At 34.0% G+C, this 17575-nt stretch overlaps 1 protein-coding gene across 3 annotated transcripts in view; it reads right to left on the bottom strand.

Annotated features, from left to right (window-relative positions):
* Nucleotides 1-17575, bottom strand: part of LOC136040774 (major facilitator superfamily domain-containing protein 6-like) — a 95081-nt gene that overhangs the window by 26065 nt on the left and 51441 nt on the right. For all 3 annotated transcript variants that reach the window (XM_065725099.1, XM_065725098.1, XM_065725100.1), the window contains exons 6-8: nucleotides 16012-16148; nucleotides 9586-9707; nucleotides 7045-7172 (exon numbers count right to left, since the gene is read on the bottom strand). In XM_065725099.1, coding sequence (XP_065581171.1) covers nucleotides 7045-7172; nucleotides 9586-9707; nucleotides 16012-16148 — 387 coding nt within the window. The remainder of the gene's footprint in view (nucleotides 1-7044; nucleotides 7173-9585; nucleotides 9708-16011; nucleotides 16149-17575) is intronic.

Below are 17575 nucleotides of genomic sequence, written 5' to 3'. Positions count from 1 at the left end.
ACAACCGTGTTATTAAAGTGCCTTGGTACAATGCTAAGAGTTTGTTGGATTCTTAATTTTTCTTTTTTGCAGTTGTTAGAATTAGTGAGTGTTTATTTGTTATTGAAAAGAATAATTAAAAAAAAAATAATAACAAAATTTAATAAAAAAAATAAAACTTACTATTTTGTCGCAATAATTATGGTTGTGTGATTGTAGGAATTAGTAGCCGTTGTATTTGGTAACTTGTACATGGATTCGTTACGGGTTAACGAAATACGGCCTGTTTCTTTTTGTGTTTGTTTTTTTCTAAGATGGAAAACGTCATTCTTTTGTTGTTTCTTACATTCTATTTTGTTCTTGTTTAGTTCTTTTTCTTTTCTTTTTTGTTTTGTTGTGGAGATGAGGCCAAATTACTTTGTTGTAAAACTGTATAAATATGGTTGATGATGATTGTGGCACCCCGGGCAACAGCCGTCTTAAAATTTTGGAAGCTTCATTTGTGGATTTTGGTAGTATGTTTACGGAGCAGCTCCACCGGAATTATGGTATTGGGATTGCTGGTCAATATGTTTCTTGTAATTCAAAGTACTTATTTAAGGATGGTTTGAGGTCCGTGAATGGTGGTGGTGATTCTGAAGATCTCAGAGTTTTCCATCTTAACTGCCAGGGTTTGAACTCATCTTTTAATTTTATAAGCGAGATATGTGAACTTTCCATTTTTCAGGTTATTGGTCTCACAGAAACATGGCTAAATGAGCATAACTCTGCTCTCTTGGATATTCCAGGGTATACATTTTATCATAGGAATCGTCAATTTCGTCAACATGGAGGTATTGGAGCTTATATACGGAGCGATATCGAGGTTTTGGTAAGAAGTGATCTAGTGCTGTTTCACGAGATGTTATTTGAGCCACTTATCCTTCAGCTCAGGCTTAAGCCAAAAGATGTTTATGTTGTTGTACTATATAGACCACCATCTGGGTCTATACCGGCCTTTTTTGATATTTTGGAGGAACAGTTGGATAAACTACCTACTGGTTCGCACCCATTCTTCATGCTTGGGTACTTTAATATTGACCTTAATGATATGAATTCGAATACTCCTATAGATTTCCTACAGCTTTGCATGTCATATAGTTTATTTCCCACTATCAATATTTGTACGCGTGTTACCACTTTAACGGCAAAGCTACTTGATAATATTCTTTCTAATTCTAAATTTTCAGATCCAGGGGTTATTGTTACTGATGTTTCTGACCATTTTGGGATTTCGGCAAGTTTTAAAGTTTGTTTTCCGAGGCTGCAAGGTCCTAGACTGAAAATGAGTATGTTACCTGTGCTCAACCAGGGTAACTTAGAAAAGTTTAAACAAGAGATTTCTAATGTTGATTGGAATAATAAAGTTGAAAATCTAGATGATATAAATATAAGTTTTCAAAGATTTTATGATACATTGATCTCTATTTTGAGTAAAACTTGTGTAGTGAATCGGACAAGGTCAAGGAAAAAGATGCCCAAAAAGCCGTGGGTGTCACCTAGTCTTCTGCGGTGCATAAATAAGAAAGACCAGTTATATAGGGATTCAATAAGGAATGAAAATGATCCAGTTTGCACAAGAATTTATAAAAATTATAGAAATGCTCTTAATAAACTTTTGAGAAACGCGAAGAAAAAATATTTTGAGTGTAAATTTAAAGATGCTAGTGGTAACCCAGCTAAAACTTGGAAAATTATTAAAAGTGTTATATCTTCAACAGATCCGGTTCTGCCTGACGAAGCTACTGCAAGTGATGGGTTAAAATCGAATGAGCCTGCTGTAATCTGTAATGCCCTTTCGGAACATTTTGCAACTGTTGGGGCTCGATTTTCTCGTGCTACAGTAGCTTCTGATAATGATCCTCCGCTTGAGACTTTTATGGGTACTTCTGTCGATGTATCAATGTATCTGAGACCTGTCACTCATGATGAAGTTCGTAAAATTATCTTTGAGATGAAAAGTTCTTCGGCTGGGAGTGATTCCATTAACCTTCTTGTTTTAAAAGCCGTGTTTCCAAGCATTTCACATATATTAACGTCCCTTATTAATGCTTGCTTTAAGCAAGGGAAGTTCCCCAATTGTCTTAAAATTGCAAGAATAACTCCTGTGTTTAAGGGTGGTAATAAGAATGATCTGGGGAATTATAGACCAATTTCATTATTACCTGTTGTTTCACGGGTTTTAGAAAAATGTATTAATATTAGAATTTATGAGCATTTGGAGCGTCATAAACTTCTACATACCAATCAATTTGGTTTCAGGAAGGGCAGAACAACAGAAATGGCGATTTCATTTATTACTACTATAATTAATGATGCTCTTGATAAAAAGCTTAGGGTAGCTGGTGTTTTTTTGGACTTAATTAAGGCGTTTGACACTGTTGACCATCGAATATTGTTAAAAAAAATGTGAATTTTATGGATTAAGGGGTGCTACATTGAGTTTGCTGTGGAGTTATCTTCAAAATAGACAGCAGTATGTCAATTTACAAGGATTTTTGTCTAGTAAAAATGTTGTTAATTGGGGGGTTCCCCAAGGATCCGTACTGGGTCCAACTCTGTTTTTAATTTTTATTAATGATCTACCGCATGTTGTGAAAGCTCTACCCAGAATTGACGACTTTGTTGACAATGGTACGAGTAAGACCCAGCTTACTATGCCCTTATTTGCTGATGATACAACCTTTGTGTGTGTTGCCCCTACAGAAGAACTGCTCATGTCAACGATAAATGCAGCAATGAGCAGAATATGTACATGGCTTAAAATAAACCACCTTGACCTGAATATAGATAAGTCAAATTTTGTTATTTTCTCTCGATCTCCGAATTTTTACCCTTGGTTTACGGAAATAATTTCGGAGCGGGGAATTATTAAACGAACCCTATCATTTAAAGATCATGTGAAGTCAGTTTCGAAAATATTGTCACGTAACTTAGGTATGATGCGCAAATTAAAACATATTTTCCCCCCAAATGTTCTACGATTGTTATATTTTTCCCTGATTCACCCGTACATTTTGTATTGCTCGTCGATTTGGCTTGGTACTTTCCCTTCGATAGTTCATCCAATCCGTGTGATCCAGAATAATGCTGTCCGAGTTTTTTGTGGTGTTGGGAATCAGGAGTCTTTGAGGTCTATGTATAGTGATTTAAATATAATGCCTGCAGCTGGATTACGTGATTTTTATACGTTGATTTTTATATATAGGTATTACAGAGGTAGCCTTCCCGATTGTTTTACAGGAATATTTTGTGAGAGGTCTGATGTTCACCACCACAATACTCGGATACGAGGTAATACTGAGGTTCCTCGATTAGTTTCAAGTAGGTCTTCTTTTTCACTTATTTACAGAGCTTCAAAACTTTGGAATAAACTGAGTATAGATATCAAGGAAATAGGTAGCCTTGACCAGTTTAAGTCTAATTTACGTGTGGAGTTGCTGGGTAGGTATGCTTTTGAAACTGATTAACTAATATAAATTTTACATAGCTTATTCATTTGTAATATTTATGTATTTTTTTTTGTTTTTTTTTGCTGTTGTCTTGGGGTCACGCAAGGGAGTGTATTGTTTATGTTTTTTTGTTTTTTGTTGATCTTGGTATATGGTCTCATTCTCCATAACTTCTTATTCTCCATATTGTCTCTTTTTTTTCTTTGAATTTAGCACAGCCTCGCAAGCTTCGCTTATGTTGTGCTATTGATTAAGAAATGTTTTTTTCTAATAAAATTGTTCTACTACTACTACTACTACTACTACTAGACGGTTATACGGTTGGATCTGGTTACAGAAACATAACGCTTCTTATCGGCACTTGACATTACAAAGCAAATGTCAGAAAATCTACCATTCAGTCTAATTTCAGAAAACTACGAGTGCTTTACTCAAAAGAAATTTAACTATGCACTAAATTCTACTTTACCTTTCTTTTCAAACCTGTTTCAAACTGGTCGATTGACCGACAAGCATTTAGTTTTCTAAATCGTTTTCTAACACTTAATTGACAAACATTAATTGACCAAATTTAATTGAATAACATTTAACATTAGTTTTCAAACATTTAACTGTCGGTCGATTGACTGACAAACAAAATCATTTTTTTCTTGTTTCCAAGGCACTGAACACCTAACTTGGGTAAGAAACACCTAACATGGGTAAAGGGGAGTGAAAAACTTACAGATGAGATTAAATGGGAGATGAAATAATAGTTACATAGAATTCTAAAAATTCCATCAAGTCGGTGTAAAGTCACTTTGAAATTGTTGTAAACTGAAAACTACAACAAAGAACTATGAAAAGCAGGCCATACAGAATGCATTATAGTGAATACCTAACCTAACCCCTAACCCCCTGTATATATTAAATATTTCTATATATAAGTTTCTTACTGTTTTAAAAATAGAGTTAAGAGAAAGAGTCAAACTTTAGCGTAAAGAGTGAGGCGTTGAGGAGGAAAAGCCCCTTTCATGTACAGAGTAATTTCTGTTCGTTTTAAGTTTTAATGTTGCTCCTTACTTTCATTTAAAAAAACTTGCTTTTTTTTATTTAATTCTGATTAATAACGGAACTAAACAGTAAAGTAATGAATGTGAACCAGCCGAAATTGTCTAATCTTATAAGGGGGCGTACTAAAACAATGCAATTCAATACCGCGATGGGCCTAATGCTGGAATTCTACAAGTTTGGTTACAGATCAGATAGAAGCCAAGAAAAAAACTTTGACAAACCAGGACCAGTAGAACAACCGAATTTGGTTATTTTTTAACTGCCTACAACAACAAAAGTTGCGAATGTTTTAGTAATTTACAATGGGAGTCCAGTGGACTGTGACGAAAATGTCAACCAGTAACAAGAGTACAGAGAATGTATTGGCTCTTTTCAATGAAGTTATAAGCGAGTGGAAAGAGTGAAATTTTTTCCAGACGCAACGTATCAACACACAAACTATATATTTCGTTGTGCGCTTGCTGTTTAATGCATAGACTCAAGGCCGTATCCGGGGGTGGGGGGGCTAGGGGGTTTGATCTCCCTAGACTTTTGTCCGACTCGCAAAAACGTAAAAAAAATGGATGAGTACCGGCATAGACTCACAATTTTTTTATTTGATAATTAGTTGAGGTTTTATTAACCCACGGGTCCTTTCCTGAAAAACTGAGTCCTTTTAACTATGGTCACGCCATTTCACCTCTCAGTTCAATGGCTGAGCCATCCAAATACGGATCTTAAAACAAAGACTATCATTTAATGAAAATATATAAATTTATAATATTATTTTATAACTTATATTTCGTTTTGTAAATCTAAAAATAAATTTGTTAATTTATAAATGAATTATATAACTTAAATTTGTAACATTAAATGTAGCATCAAGTTGATAATAAACCTGATTACCATCAATCCGAATATTAATCTTCCTTTGCCAACGACCGATATGACAGTTTCTCGTGAGTAAGGCAGCTGCCATTTCTGGCGTGACAATATGCTTCAACGGGGCTACGAAACTGACAATACAGGTAATTCGAAAATGTTTTAAGGACCGTAAACAGTTTTACAAAATAGCCATAGATTCGAAACTAAGAAGGAAAAGGTTACAAGACTATGATTGTGAAGGAACAAAGAATCTATTCTCCATTTGGCTTATCAAATCATATTAGTGTATGTAGTTATCCTAATCCTATTCGAGGGTCTCTTCATGAACACGGGAAACAATCAGGTTCACAGATAACCTGGTACACCTCAAGGCTCTCGTCACTATTCAAAATAGGAAAATATGAGTTAGAATGGCATAAAACATTAAACAAACTGGCATCCAATAAATACTGAATGGATTTGGACCTAGGAAACTGTAATAAGAGGTAATGAATTGACAGATGAAGTAGCTAATAATACAGTCAAGATATGGCTAGACCTGGAACCAACTGTAAAAAAAGATTTTTATACAATTCAATAGAGAAAATAAGCTTATTAACATATACAATCGCCATAGCTATCGCAATGCGAGATATATCAAATTAGCTTTCAAAGTACGTAGGAGGGGGGATACAAGTGAAAAAATTATTTTGTGATGAAAGATAGGAATACTTCACAAAAATATTCCTGTGGACATGTGTTACATGTATTTTGCTACTTTTGTACGAACCAGACCAAGATTTCGGAGGAGAAAAAATAGCCATCGACTAGAAACTAAGAGGGAAAAAGATAAGGGAAAATGGAGGGAAAGGGAAATAAGGAACAGGAAAATGGAGGAAAAGGGACGTAAATAGAAACAGAACGGCCAAAGGGTATGGGTAACTTATAAAAGTAGAAAATGGCAACCGGCATTTTTTCAAGCTTGTTAATCGTTTTTCTGGCAAGAAATGCGATAATACACTTATTAATACCGTAATTTTACCAATTACACAAGTCAAATTAATTATTCTCATTACTGCGCAGAAAAAATTCCAAGTGTGGTCAAACTCTATACGGAATTGATAGTTTTTTTGTTGGCATTAGCACCAATTTCCACTCTCAGAAGTTACACATACTCTTTGGAAAAACCAGTAAACCTTAAAAAATGTGTTTAGATTCTTACACACCGATTGTTTCCCGCGTTCATGAAGAGACTTTCGTATAGGTTTAGACTACAACAACAACTAATATGATTCGATAGGACAAATGGAGAATATATTCTATGTTCCTTCACAATCATAGTCTTAATGAAACAAAACCTTGAATCTAAATAAAGCAGAAACTGAAAGGGAAAAGAACACGAAAAGATAGAGGATATGGAGGTTTATAAGGAGCTTTTCCTTAATAAATAGGAAGGGTTTTAAACTTAAAAAAGGTGTTTACATTCAAATACACCGATTTTTTCATGTGTTCATGGAAGGGCCCTAAGAGGGTTATAGGATAACAAAATACGCTCGTATGGTCCAGTGAATTAAATAGAAAATGGGTTCTTTTGTTTGTTCACAAGCATAACAGAGTCCTTATGAAACAAAGCACCTGAGTCTAAAAAATTAGAAACCCGTGATTATCAAAACAATACCTGAAGAAGCTCAACGGGTAAGAAATACCAAGGGTTGCTGATCACAGAATAAAGAACAAGACGCAGTGCCATCGCCAATAACACAAGTGACATGCAATGAACATGTCCCAATTTTTTGACAATCCACCCTGAAATAAATTATATAAAAGCACAAAAATTCAAAAAATTGTTAGGACAATGTCCATCAGAATAATCCATATAAAAGGAGATTGGACACAACCCTGTGAAGCTCCTGATTCCACACCCTAAATACCAAGGGTTACTAATCACAGAATAAAGAACAAGAGGCAGTGCCATCGCCAATAACACAAGTTACATGCAATGAACATGTCCAAACTTTTTGACAATCCACCCTGAAATAAATCATATAAAATTATAAAAATTAAAAAAAATATTAGGACAATGCCCATCAGAATAATCCATATAAAAGGAGATTGGACACAACCCTGTGTAGCTCCTGTTTCCACACCGTAAATTCCAAGGGTTACCGATCACAGAATAAAGAGCAAGACACAGTCCGGTCACCAATAGCACAAGTAACATATTATGAACATGCCCCAATTTTTTGACAATCTAACCTAAAATAAAATATGCAAAAGTACAAAAATTGAACATCAGTACGATTATGTGAAATTAAATGTCCTGATGTATTATGTAATATCACTCAGGAACTCAGCTACGGGCTAAGATTTTTAGCTCTTGTGCTGAATCTATCACTTTGAAAAGTCTGTTTCTTAACACTTTATTCTAAAATATATGGGCCCCTTAAAAACGACAAAAAAGCAGGACACAATCACTTTCACTAGGCAGGTTCGGAAGTACACTTTTTTTGAGAGGGGGGAGGAGGAGGAAAATTGAATTTCTTTTAAACAAATGTGTGACAATTCAGGTTTAAAAAAGAAGGTCCCTGGGAGCCTTGAAAAAGACAGTAACTTTAAAAGGCCGAATAAAAAACGGCAGAAAAAATATAGGCCTTTTAAAGGCCTATTTTTATCTCGTGCAGCCACATTACTGTGATGCAAAATGCCTGTAACTATATCTGAAAAAGAAATAAATAAAAGAATATTTACTCGCAGAAATTACCCAAAAACCATCGGCACCCCCTCTCTCTGGTCTACAAATCAAGCCCACTTACCAAGATGTAAAAACTTGCGCCTTTCAAATTTTTTGCAAACTCTTTAGAAATCGCAACTTACAACTAAAGAGTGTAGCACAAAAAAACTAAATTATCGATAATGGTTACTGTGTTGAGTTCGATGAACTTAATAGCTTTTTAGACCCTTTATACCTTTAAGAAATTAATGGCTTCTTAGTTTGATGAACTTAATTAGCTTTATAGACCCAACTGCCTTTCCATCAAAAAAACAAAAACAAAAAAAAACTTTTTAATACAAAAATAATTATCAAAATTCGAATATTTTGTCTTTATGTCCAGAAGTCTTTATGAAAGAAAGAAAAAAAAAATACAACCCCAAACCAAAAAATATATAAAGAAAAACATCGCTACGTAAAATACAAAAAGAAAAACGAAAGAAAACCAACGTTGAAACAGAATTCAGTTTGGTAAAGAACCAAAATGATCGAGTGTAATTTCAAAATATTCAAACTTTTACAATTATTTTGCATTCAAAAGTCTTTATTTGTAGTCACTGTTTTACTAATATTTATACATATTTTGAATATATTTTTTTCAACTAGCCGATGAACCTCTCTGGCGCTCAACCACAACCAATTAAAAATACTGATCACAATAATTGTTCAAGCATGATTTTTGGCATCTGTACTACTACTACTACCACTCACGGCGTGACACTGGGGCTTACCCAAACGATATCTTTAACCTTGACCCTGCAGAAACTAACGTCTGCTTTACATATGAAAAAGATTTACAAGTGAAAAGGACTAGATAACTGTCCTGTAATTATATCTTAAAACTGTACATTAATTCCATTGGCTCATTTCTCTGATGTAAGGTAATCACACAATATATCATTTCTGGAGAGACAAATATCTCTGCGTCTTTTAAAAATATTATCTTTACACACATAAAACAGCCGGACGGTTAATCCTGAATTTTTTTTTGAGACAGCAAGATTAAAATAAAACTGAAATTATTTGGTAAAATGATTTACCAAAGTCTGGTAAATCATTCTGGAATGGCTACCAGAAAAAATAGAAAAAATAAGAAACAGAATAAACAAATGCAATAAATTATAGGCTATACTAAAAATGAATATAAAAAAAGAATAGAAGACTTGGTCATGCTTACCAGATAAAAAAAAGTAGGAAAAATGAAAGACAGAAAAAAAAATAATTAAAATCAACAACATAAAAATGAGCCTGCTTACCAGATAGAAAAACACCAAAATGAAATACAGAAAAAAATAAATAGTGCAATAAAAAAGTAAAAATTAGAGAAAAAATAAAAGAATATAAAAATATGCATGATTTCCAGAAAGAAAAAGAATAAAAAATTAAATAAAGAAAAAGTAAATGAAACAAATGACGCAACAATAATAATGAAAAAATGTGTATGCTTACCACTAAGAAAAAAGAATGGCAACTCTCCCAGAAGACACTGGAAACCTCCAACAAGTCCTTGGAGTAATTTAATGGATGAGATTGAGCCACAACCTTGCACTTTCATCAAATCTTCAATATACCTATAATATCACGAGTTACTTAACAAATGTTTTTACTAGCATCTTTGACTAAATTTCCATGTTTAAATGAGATTGGAAAATGTTACGTAACAAAAGAACGAAATAAAACTTTGAAATCAGATGGTGAATAAAATAAAGCATGAATATTTCGGCTTGATGTCCAGAGACCTTTTCTCTACAAATAAAACAAATAAACGGCTAAAACCAAGAAGAAAACAATGTAAAATGACGAAATATTTTACATTTAAAGGGAAAAAAAGAAAGAAAAACTAAGACTCACTTTTGAAAGCCCAGCTTAAAATTTAGGCAAAATCACCACAACACACTGCCATACACAAGAATTCAGGATGCAAGTTTAATAAAAAAAAGAGATAAAAGAGATAAAAAAAAGATAAAGATAAAAAAAGATAAAAAAGAGATAAAGAGATAAAAATCAGGATAAAAGATTACATAAAAAAAACTAGTTTATTAACTGAAAGTGAGGAGCGACATTAAAACTTAAAACGAACAGAAATTACTCCGTATATGAAATGGGTTGTCCCCTCCGCAATCCCTTGCTCTTTACGCTAAAGCTTTTAATTGTTTTAAAAAGCAGAATTGTGGCAAAGAGTCAAACTTTAGCGTAAAGAGCGAGGGATTGCGGAGGGGACAACCCATTTTATATACGGAGTAATTTCTGTTCGTTTTAAGTTTTAATGTCACTCCTTACATTCAGTTAAAAAACTAGTTTTTTTTTATGTAATTTCTGAACGTTTTTGAATTAATGCATGTTTGATTTTGGCTCTCCACACATAAATTATTAAAATGAAATTTGCATATTAATTCTTTTTTTGGCTAAATGGCTTTCTCTTAGTTTTGATCACAAGATTTTGAGAAATAAGGGGTGGGGAAGAAGGCCTAGTTGGCCTGCAATTTTTCGGTTACATAAAAAGGCAACTATAAATTTTAATTTTTAACAAATGTTTTTATTAGTAAAAAATATACGTAACTTAAGAATTAACTTACGTAACAAACTTTTATATTCATGCATATGAGGGGGTTTGTACCCTCGTTAATACCACGCTCTTTATACTAAATCGTAAGTTTTGTCCCAATTCTTTAAGAATGACCCCTGAATCAGAAAGGCCGTAGAAAAAAGAGTTGAAATTACTAAAAATACTATAGCATAAAGAGCGAGGTATTAATCTCCTCCTAAATACCTCGCTCTTTATGCTAAAGTATTTTTAGAACCCCTCATATGCGTAATAATCTCTGTTCGTTTTAAGTTTCAATGCTACTCCGTACTTTCAATTGAAAAAACTTTTCCATGTTTATTTTTTATAGTAATTTTAGAAAATCCTGTGCCCTTTTCATTGAATTTTTGTTCCCCCATGACATATTTCTCCAAGGAAAGACTCCCCCAGGGACTGTGGAGGAGTAAGTCATTCCCAAAGACATAGTTATTATGGTTTTTGACTATGCGGAACAAAATGGCTATCTCAAAATTTTGATCCGTTGACTTTGCAGAAGAAATTAGCGTGGGAGGGGGCCTAGGTGCCCTCCAATTTTTTTATAACTTTAAAAGGGCACTAGAAATTTTCATTTTCGTTAGAATGAGCCCTCTTGCGACATTCTAGGACCACTTGGTCGATACGATGACCCCTGGGGAAAAAAACACAAAAAACAACAAATAAACACGCACCCATGAAAAAAAATACGAAAAAAATACGAAATTCCGCATTTTTGTAGATAGGAGCTTGAAATTTTTGCTATATGGTTCTCTGATACGCCGAATGCGATGGTGTGATTTTCGTTAAGATTCTATGATTTCTAGGGGGTTTCCCCCTATTTTCTTAAATAAGGCAAATTTTCTCAGGCTCGTAACTTTTGATGACAGAGACAAAATTTGATGAAACTTATATACTTAAAATCAGCATGAAAATTCAATTCTTTTGATGTATATTTTAGCATCAAATTCCATTTTTTGGAGTTTCGTTTCCTATTGAGCCGGGTCGCTCCTTACTACAGTTCGTTACCACGAACTGTTTGAAAAAAATAAATGTTTCGGCTTCGCATCCAGAAACCAATATATATGTAATGAGATAAGATAATAATATTTATTTTCAAAAAGGCTATCACAAGCTATAATAGAGCCGATTTCACTTCACAAGTCCAAGAAGAAAAAGCAAAAGAAAGAAACAATACAGCAGAACAAAAGTAAAAGAAACACCAATCAAGCGTAAAAATGGCCAAGAAAAAATTTAACGCAAATGAAAAAGAAAAAAAGGTCCAAGTACAAGAAATGAGATGAACTTTATGCGATTAATGGAAAAAACAAAAACAGAAAGGGTGGGGGATAAAACAAAATCACAGGGTAAAAGAAAAACATTGCCGGATTTGCATTCTAAGTGAAACACTGTAAAAAAACACACACTTAAAATCAAGTCAAATTAGCTGTTAAAATAAAATATTTACAATTAATTAAAGGATTGTGCCGAAGACAAGGTAGAAAGTGAAATAGAAGGGGGGGGAGGTATTGATTTAAAATTGCAACTATGTGAGGGATGAACATTCTTCTATATCTTTCACTAGAAACTGTTATTGGGACAAGAAGGGGGATTTTCCTTGAAAAAAAACGTGGAGGGGGGGGGGGTAAATGATCACTAGGAAAAAGAGAAGTAGTACGAGGGTTATGCAAGGCATTGTAGGCAAAACGCAAGGAAATTTGTGCTCTCCTTGAAATGAAAGATCCAAAAACTATTTAGATCTAACGAAAGATGTAAAGCCGGACTGGCCAGCCATGGCAATAAACAACAAAGAGATAAATCTCAACAGTGAAGAAACAAACAGGACTACGGCCCAGAGAAAGAAAAGATAAAAACTAACAACGCGGATATTTCGCATGCATGAAATGAGGCGTAAATTGACTTTATTACCCTAATAAGGGTAATAAAGTTTTACAAAATCACCAAGGGACTAGATTAAACACAAGACCTAGGAGAATTGCAGCGGCAGTAGCAAGCAACAGGATTATTTCGTCAGAAAAACACCAAAGTAAATTTCTAGCGGTCCCACTCTTTTACTTCATAATATGCACGAACATTGTAGTCAACAGATTTTCTATAGACTTCCACTTTTATTTGCTTTTTTTTCAACTTTTTTAGAGTAAATATAGTTATTTCCTCTGTTTTTGAAAATTCGCACCTTCACATTTTGAATATTCACGATAACAGCGCCACGTCTATTTTCCCTTTAGCCAACGGCGAAAGACAAACTTTAATCGGCTATCAATCCTATTCTTAACAAATTATGCACCGCATGTAAATAAAATAAAATAGGCCAACCGATCTACGGTATCCCGCCCCCAACACACAGAAAATTCTCTTACCAGAAAGCCACCTGAAAATTTCTCCCCAAAATGTAAAACTGGGCAGCCAAAAGGAAACCAAGACAAATAAAGGATAACGTGAAAAAGCGTAGAGCTAATATAAAGGAGGTGGTGAAATAAAGAAAAAAGTATGGGGAAGGGCAGGAATTAATCTCCTCTCTCGCTTCATTTGGACTATGCCTGAATAAGGATGGCAACCTCCCCTCTTTATGCAGGAAAAAATACAACTGATATTTATTTTAAAGCTTCATTCAAATAAATCAATTTGTATCATATTTCATAAAATTAAATACATTGATGTGTTTATACATCAGCTATTATGAAGAAGAGAAGGACAGGTTGTGGATAATTTTGTAGGCAGATGGGGAGGGTAGATACCTCAAAGAGTGCATTTGAATGACAAAGCATCCTAATTCTCATTGAGCTTTCGGAAAAATGTAGAAAGCGTTCTCGGGAAGGTGGGAGGGGGATTTGAAACTGATATCTATTCCGTCTATTTGCAGAAATATCTATGGTCTACACCTTTATTAATGGTAATGGGTGGAGGGGGGTAAAGTACTCCCACTATTACAATAATCTCTTTCTACGTGGCATATAATATTACATTCGCAGGTTTACCAGCAAAAATATGAAAAGACAAGACGGGGTATCCTCAGCACACCAGGAAATTTCTTGGCGGAGGGAGGAAGTGGCAAATTCTACCAGAAGTTTTGTTTTCAGCGATTTTAAATGGTGACATTTCTCTTTTCTATTTATATAAAATATTTCAATGTGTTTAAACATATGTATACAGTCTATCTAAGCATCAGAGTATCCTATTGAAGAGGTTGCGTATGCTTCAGTTGCGTAGAAGTTCAAGTCATGCGGAATTATCGTCCAAATGAACAATAATATCTCATTCCGTCAACGAGAAAAGTAAAGTAATTAATAAGGACTCAATAAACAAAAACACTTTTCATCGAAAGTCTTAACAAAATATTAAAATTTTGTCCAGATAGACAACAGCTGAAACACAAGGGCCGTTGAATTGGAACAGCTTTTTGAAGTCAAAAAATATTTTTAACCTAACAGCCGAGCTATTGAAAAGGGGATGGCCTCCCTCATATACGTATGAATTTCTGTCCATTTTAAATGTTAATTCCGCTCTTTACTTTCACTCGAAAGAACTTGTTTTTTTTATTTATCTAATAAGATTTATTTTTATATTTTATTTCTTTTAATTTTTCTTTTCGTTATTTGGTTAGAGTTTTACAAGTAAGTTATTCGGCCCTTATGATTTCGACGACTTGATACATATAAAGTCTTTTTGTTTAACTCTACTCCCTCCTTCAATTCAAAAGTGAGGTCCAATTGACATCAAACACTCCTTGGAAGTTTCAACTTAATATCCCAAGTAATTCATGGGAAATGGTGGATATGCCTAGGGTCTTTTGATTTATTCAGCTACGTATGTCGTTCCAGAGAATACCCAGTGCAAAATTAGGTAGTTTAGCCTAGCGAACGATCCTATAAGCTCCTAGTTGAAAAGACGACCAAAACCAAACATGATTACCTTTTCTGCTATTAAATTGAAAGTAACAAGTACTATCACATGGAAGTAAAGAGCAACATTAGACGCAAAAAAGAGCAGAATTTATTTCGTATATCAGAGGGGGGGCTCCCCTCCCCTCATGGTCGTATATACTTTTGAGGATGCTCGTTCAATCTAAAATTGTTAGTTCTAGCGTCTTTTTTGAAAGTCAAAAGTGAATGGAAAACACATAGCCCCGTTTTAGAACCTTTTTTGATATCCGATCCTTCTGTATCCCATGAGGACATCTGATCAGCCTTTCAAGGTACCGATTTTGTTCAGAACAATTGGAAATATTGATAAATAGGCATCAAAGGATGAAATAACCCCCGACCACCTGGGGCCGCAGATTACGTGAGCTGTCGATGCTAAACAGCTAGATCTTACAGTAGAAAGGGGAGGGGTATGTTTGACCTTGGGAGTCCAGTGGCGTGATACTTTTAAGGATCATTTTTTTGGTTTAAAAGAAAATCATTATTCTATTGGAAAGGGGAGGGATTAGGGGCCTGGAAATGTGCCACAAAAACTTTTTTACCTGATCAATTTGAAACCCCTAGCCGTAAGTCCTTGGACCAAGTGGACCCTAGCAAAGGGGGCTAATGAAAAGGGCCGAATTTTTTTTCGGCTGGCCTACAAGTTATATAGAAACTTGGGTCAAGGGGGACCTAAATACCGGAGGGGAAAAACATCTCTTCAAAATGCAGTTAAAAGAAGTTCTAAAAACTTTTTCCTAACCGATTCAAATGAAAGAGGCTATCTTAGATCCTTAAGAGGGGCTCATTCAGTTAGAATTTTAAGTTCTATAATCGTTTTTCAAGTCCAGGAGCTATTGGAGGGCAATCAGCCTCCCTCGTGATTTCAGCTATCCGGTTCTCCTCTGACCCTTATGATATTGAATAAAAATTTTGAGATGTCTGTTTTGTTAAAAAACTTTTAAATTCCTAAAATGTTTGTCTTCGGGATTGACATATCACCACAGCCCAAATTTAACCTTTATTTTACATAACTACGATAATTCAACTCCCAGAAATACGAAAACAGAATTGAAATAAAATCAAAATAGAACAGTAAATGCTACATTATATTTTACACCACGTGTTCTGCCTATATTTTGAACCATTAGTAAAATATTCCGAAATTCCTGATCTCAGAAACAAAGGAAAGTAAAATATTTATAAGAAAAAATTTAAAAAACTGAATGAAAGTTGAAGCCCACAGAAAATATGTGGACAACAGCTTAACATAACATAAGGTAAGAATTGTTTTATTAACAATTTTCCTTCAGGAGAGCGACCTCTTTTTGGTCTCTTTTTGCTCTCTTATCCTCACCTAATTGCAGGCCAGCAATTTGAAAAAAAAAATCTTACCAGAACAAAAATTGCCAGAGGAAGCCTGTGCACATCCCAACAAGCATAATGCTTAGAAAGAAAACAATAATACTCGGGTTGGCAAGCAATGAAAAAGCTTCAGAGAAAGCAGCATTCGTAGCAGGGGGGATAACAGCCTGTAATTAAGAGGAAACATAAAATATTTAATTGACTGATTGCTACGGAAAGAGTTTCATCAAGTGTAGTAACGAAGTACATCAACATGGGCCAACTTAGCCAGCCTCGGTGGGTACAATTACCGAAACTTAGAATTATTCTTAAAGAAGTGTTTCCATTGAAACAGGTTCTGAAATGATAATTTATATTCAAATTAAAGAGAAGTACTATACATTGAAATTATTAGTAAACATAGTTAGAAAATATGTAACAATTGTAGCATATTACGATAACTGTAATAACTGAAATGAATTGTAGTATATTACAATAACTGTAATAAATATAATTAGTATGTGTGCAATTTCTTAGCTCCGTAATTTCCCAGAATATGGGGTTAACTTTTAGTTGCCAATACATAGAGATCACTCAAGGCCAAGTCCTAGACTAGAAAGAGTCCTTGTATGGTCCTAGCAGGGGAGACAAAAGATAAGCCAAAGGTAAGTAGGAGAGGAAAACCAACAATTGCTTGTAGCTATACAGAAACTGATTAAAACATTAAAATCAAAATCTTTCCGACAAATAACTTCTATAAATTCACTGACACACTTCAATACAATCAATTATACATTCTTAAGATATCTATCATTATTATATTATATCTATTATATTATATTCGCAAAAGATTTAAGCCAAGTTTTACAGTCAAGACTCACCGCGCAAAAAATCCTTTAGGACTATGTATGTTAGTTAGTAACCATGCTTATCAAAAAATCCAAAAAGGTACGAAAAATTATAAGAAATAGCAGAGACAAATTGAATACCGTTTAAATAGTATTTGATTAAATAAAGGACAGATTCTAAAAAAAAAAAAAAAAAATCAAATGACCTGGAAGGATAATGGTGACATATAGCTTGTATAAAAAAAAGAACTTGTGTCTGGTGAAAGTGGCAGGTTATATAAACCTAGTAGCTCTATCAGCAACAACAGCAACACGGATCAATAAATCATTCCCTTTCATGACAAATCCGCCAGTTTTATGTATTTTAAATCTTTGCCCTATTTTGCCCTATATTTGCCATATTTTCACCTATTTGTTTTTTCTCTTTTCATTTTTTATTCCCTTTCTTTGTTTTCATTTGCCCTATTTTTCTATTTTGTTTACATTGACCTTAGTTTTAGCATTATAAATGTTAGCTATTTGCACTACCGAATAACATACAGTATTCAATCCCATTTGAAGCCATCCACCGGTGAAGATTACAAACCGCTTGACCTTTTTTTTTATTTTGTTTACTTTGAGCTATATTTGTCAAACAAATTTCAGATAAAGATATGAAAGTATCGGCTAATATTGTTTGTAAACTTTAGAATTACAAATATTGAACTATCCATTAACAGCTTTGTCCAAACAATAGATTGCAATCGACTTTTTACAGTAAAAGATTG

The sequence above is a fragment of the Artemia franciscana genome, chromosome 21 (assembly GCF_032884065.1).
Source record: "Artemia franciscana chromosome 21, ASM3288406v1, whole genome shotgun sequence".
NCBI classification, from domain to species: Eukaryota; Metazoa; Arthropoda; class Branchiopoda; order Anostraca; family Artemiidae; genus Artemia; species Artemia franciscana.
The sequence above is the reverse complement of the archived record's forward strand: the minus strand, read 5'-3'. Positions and strand labels throughout refer to the sequence as shown.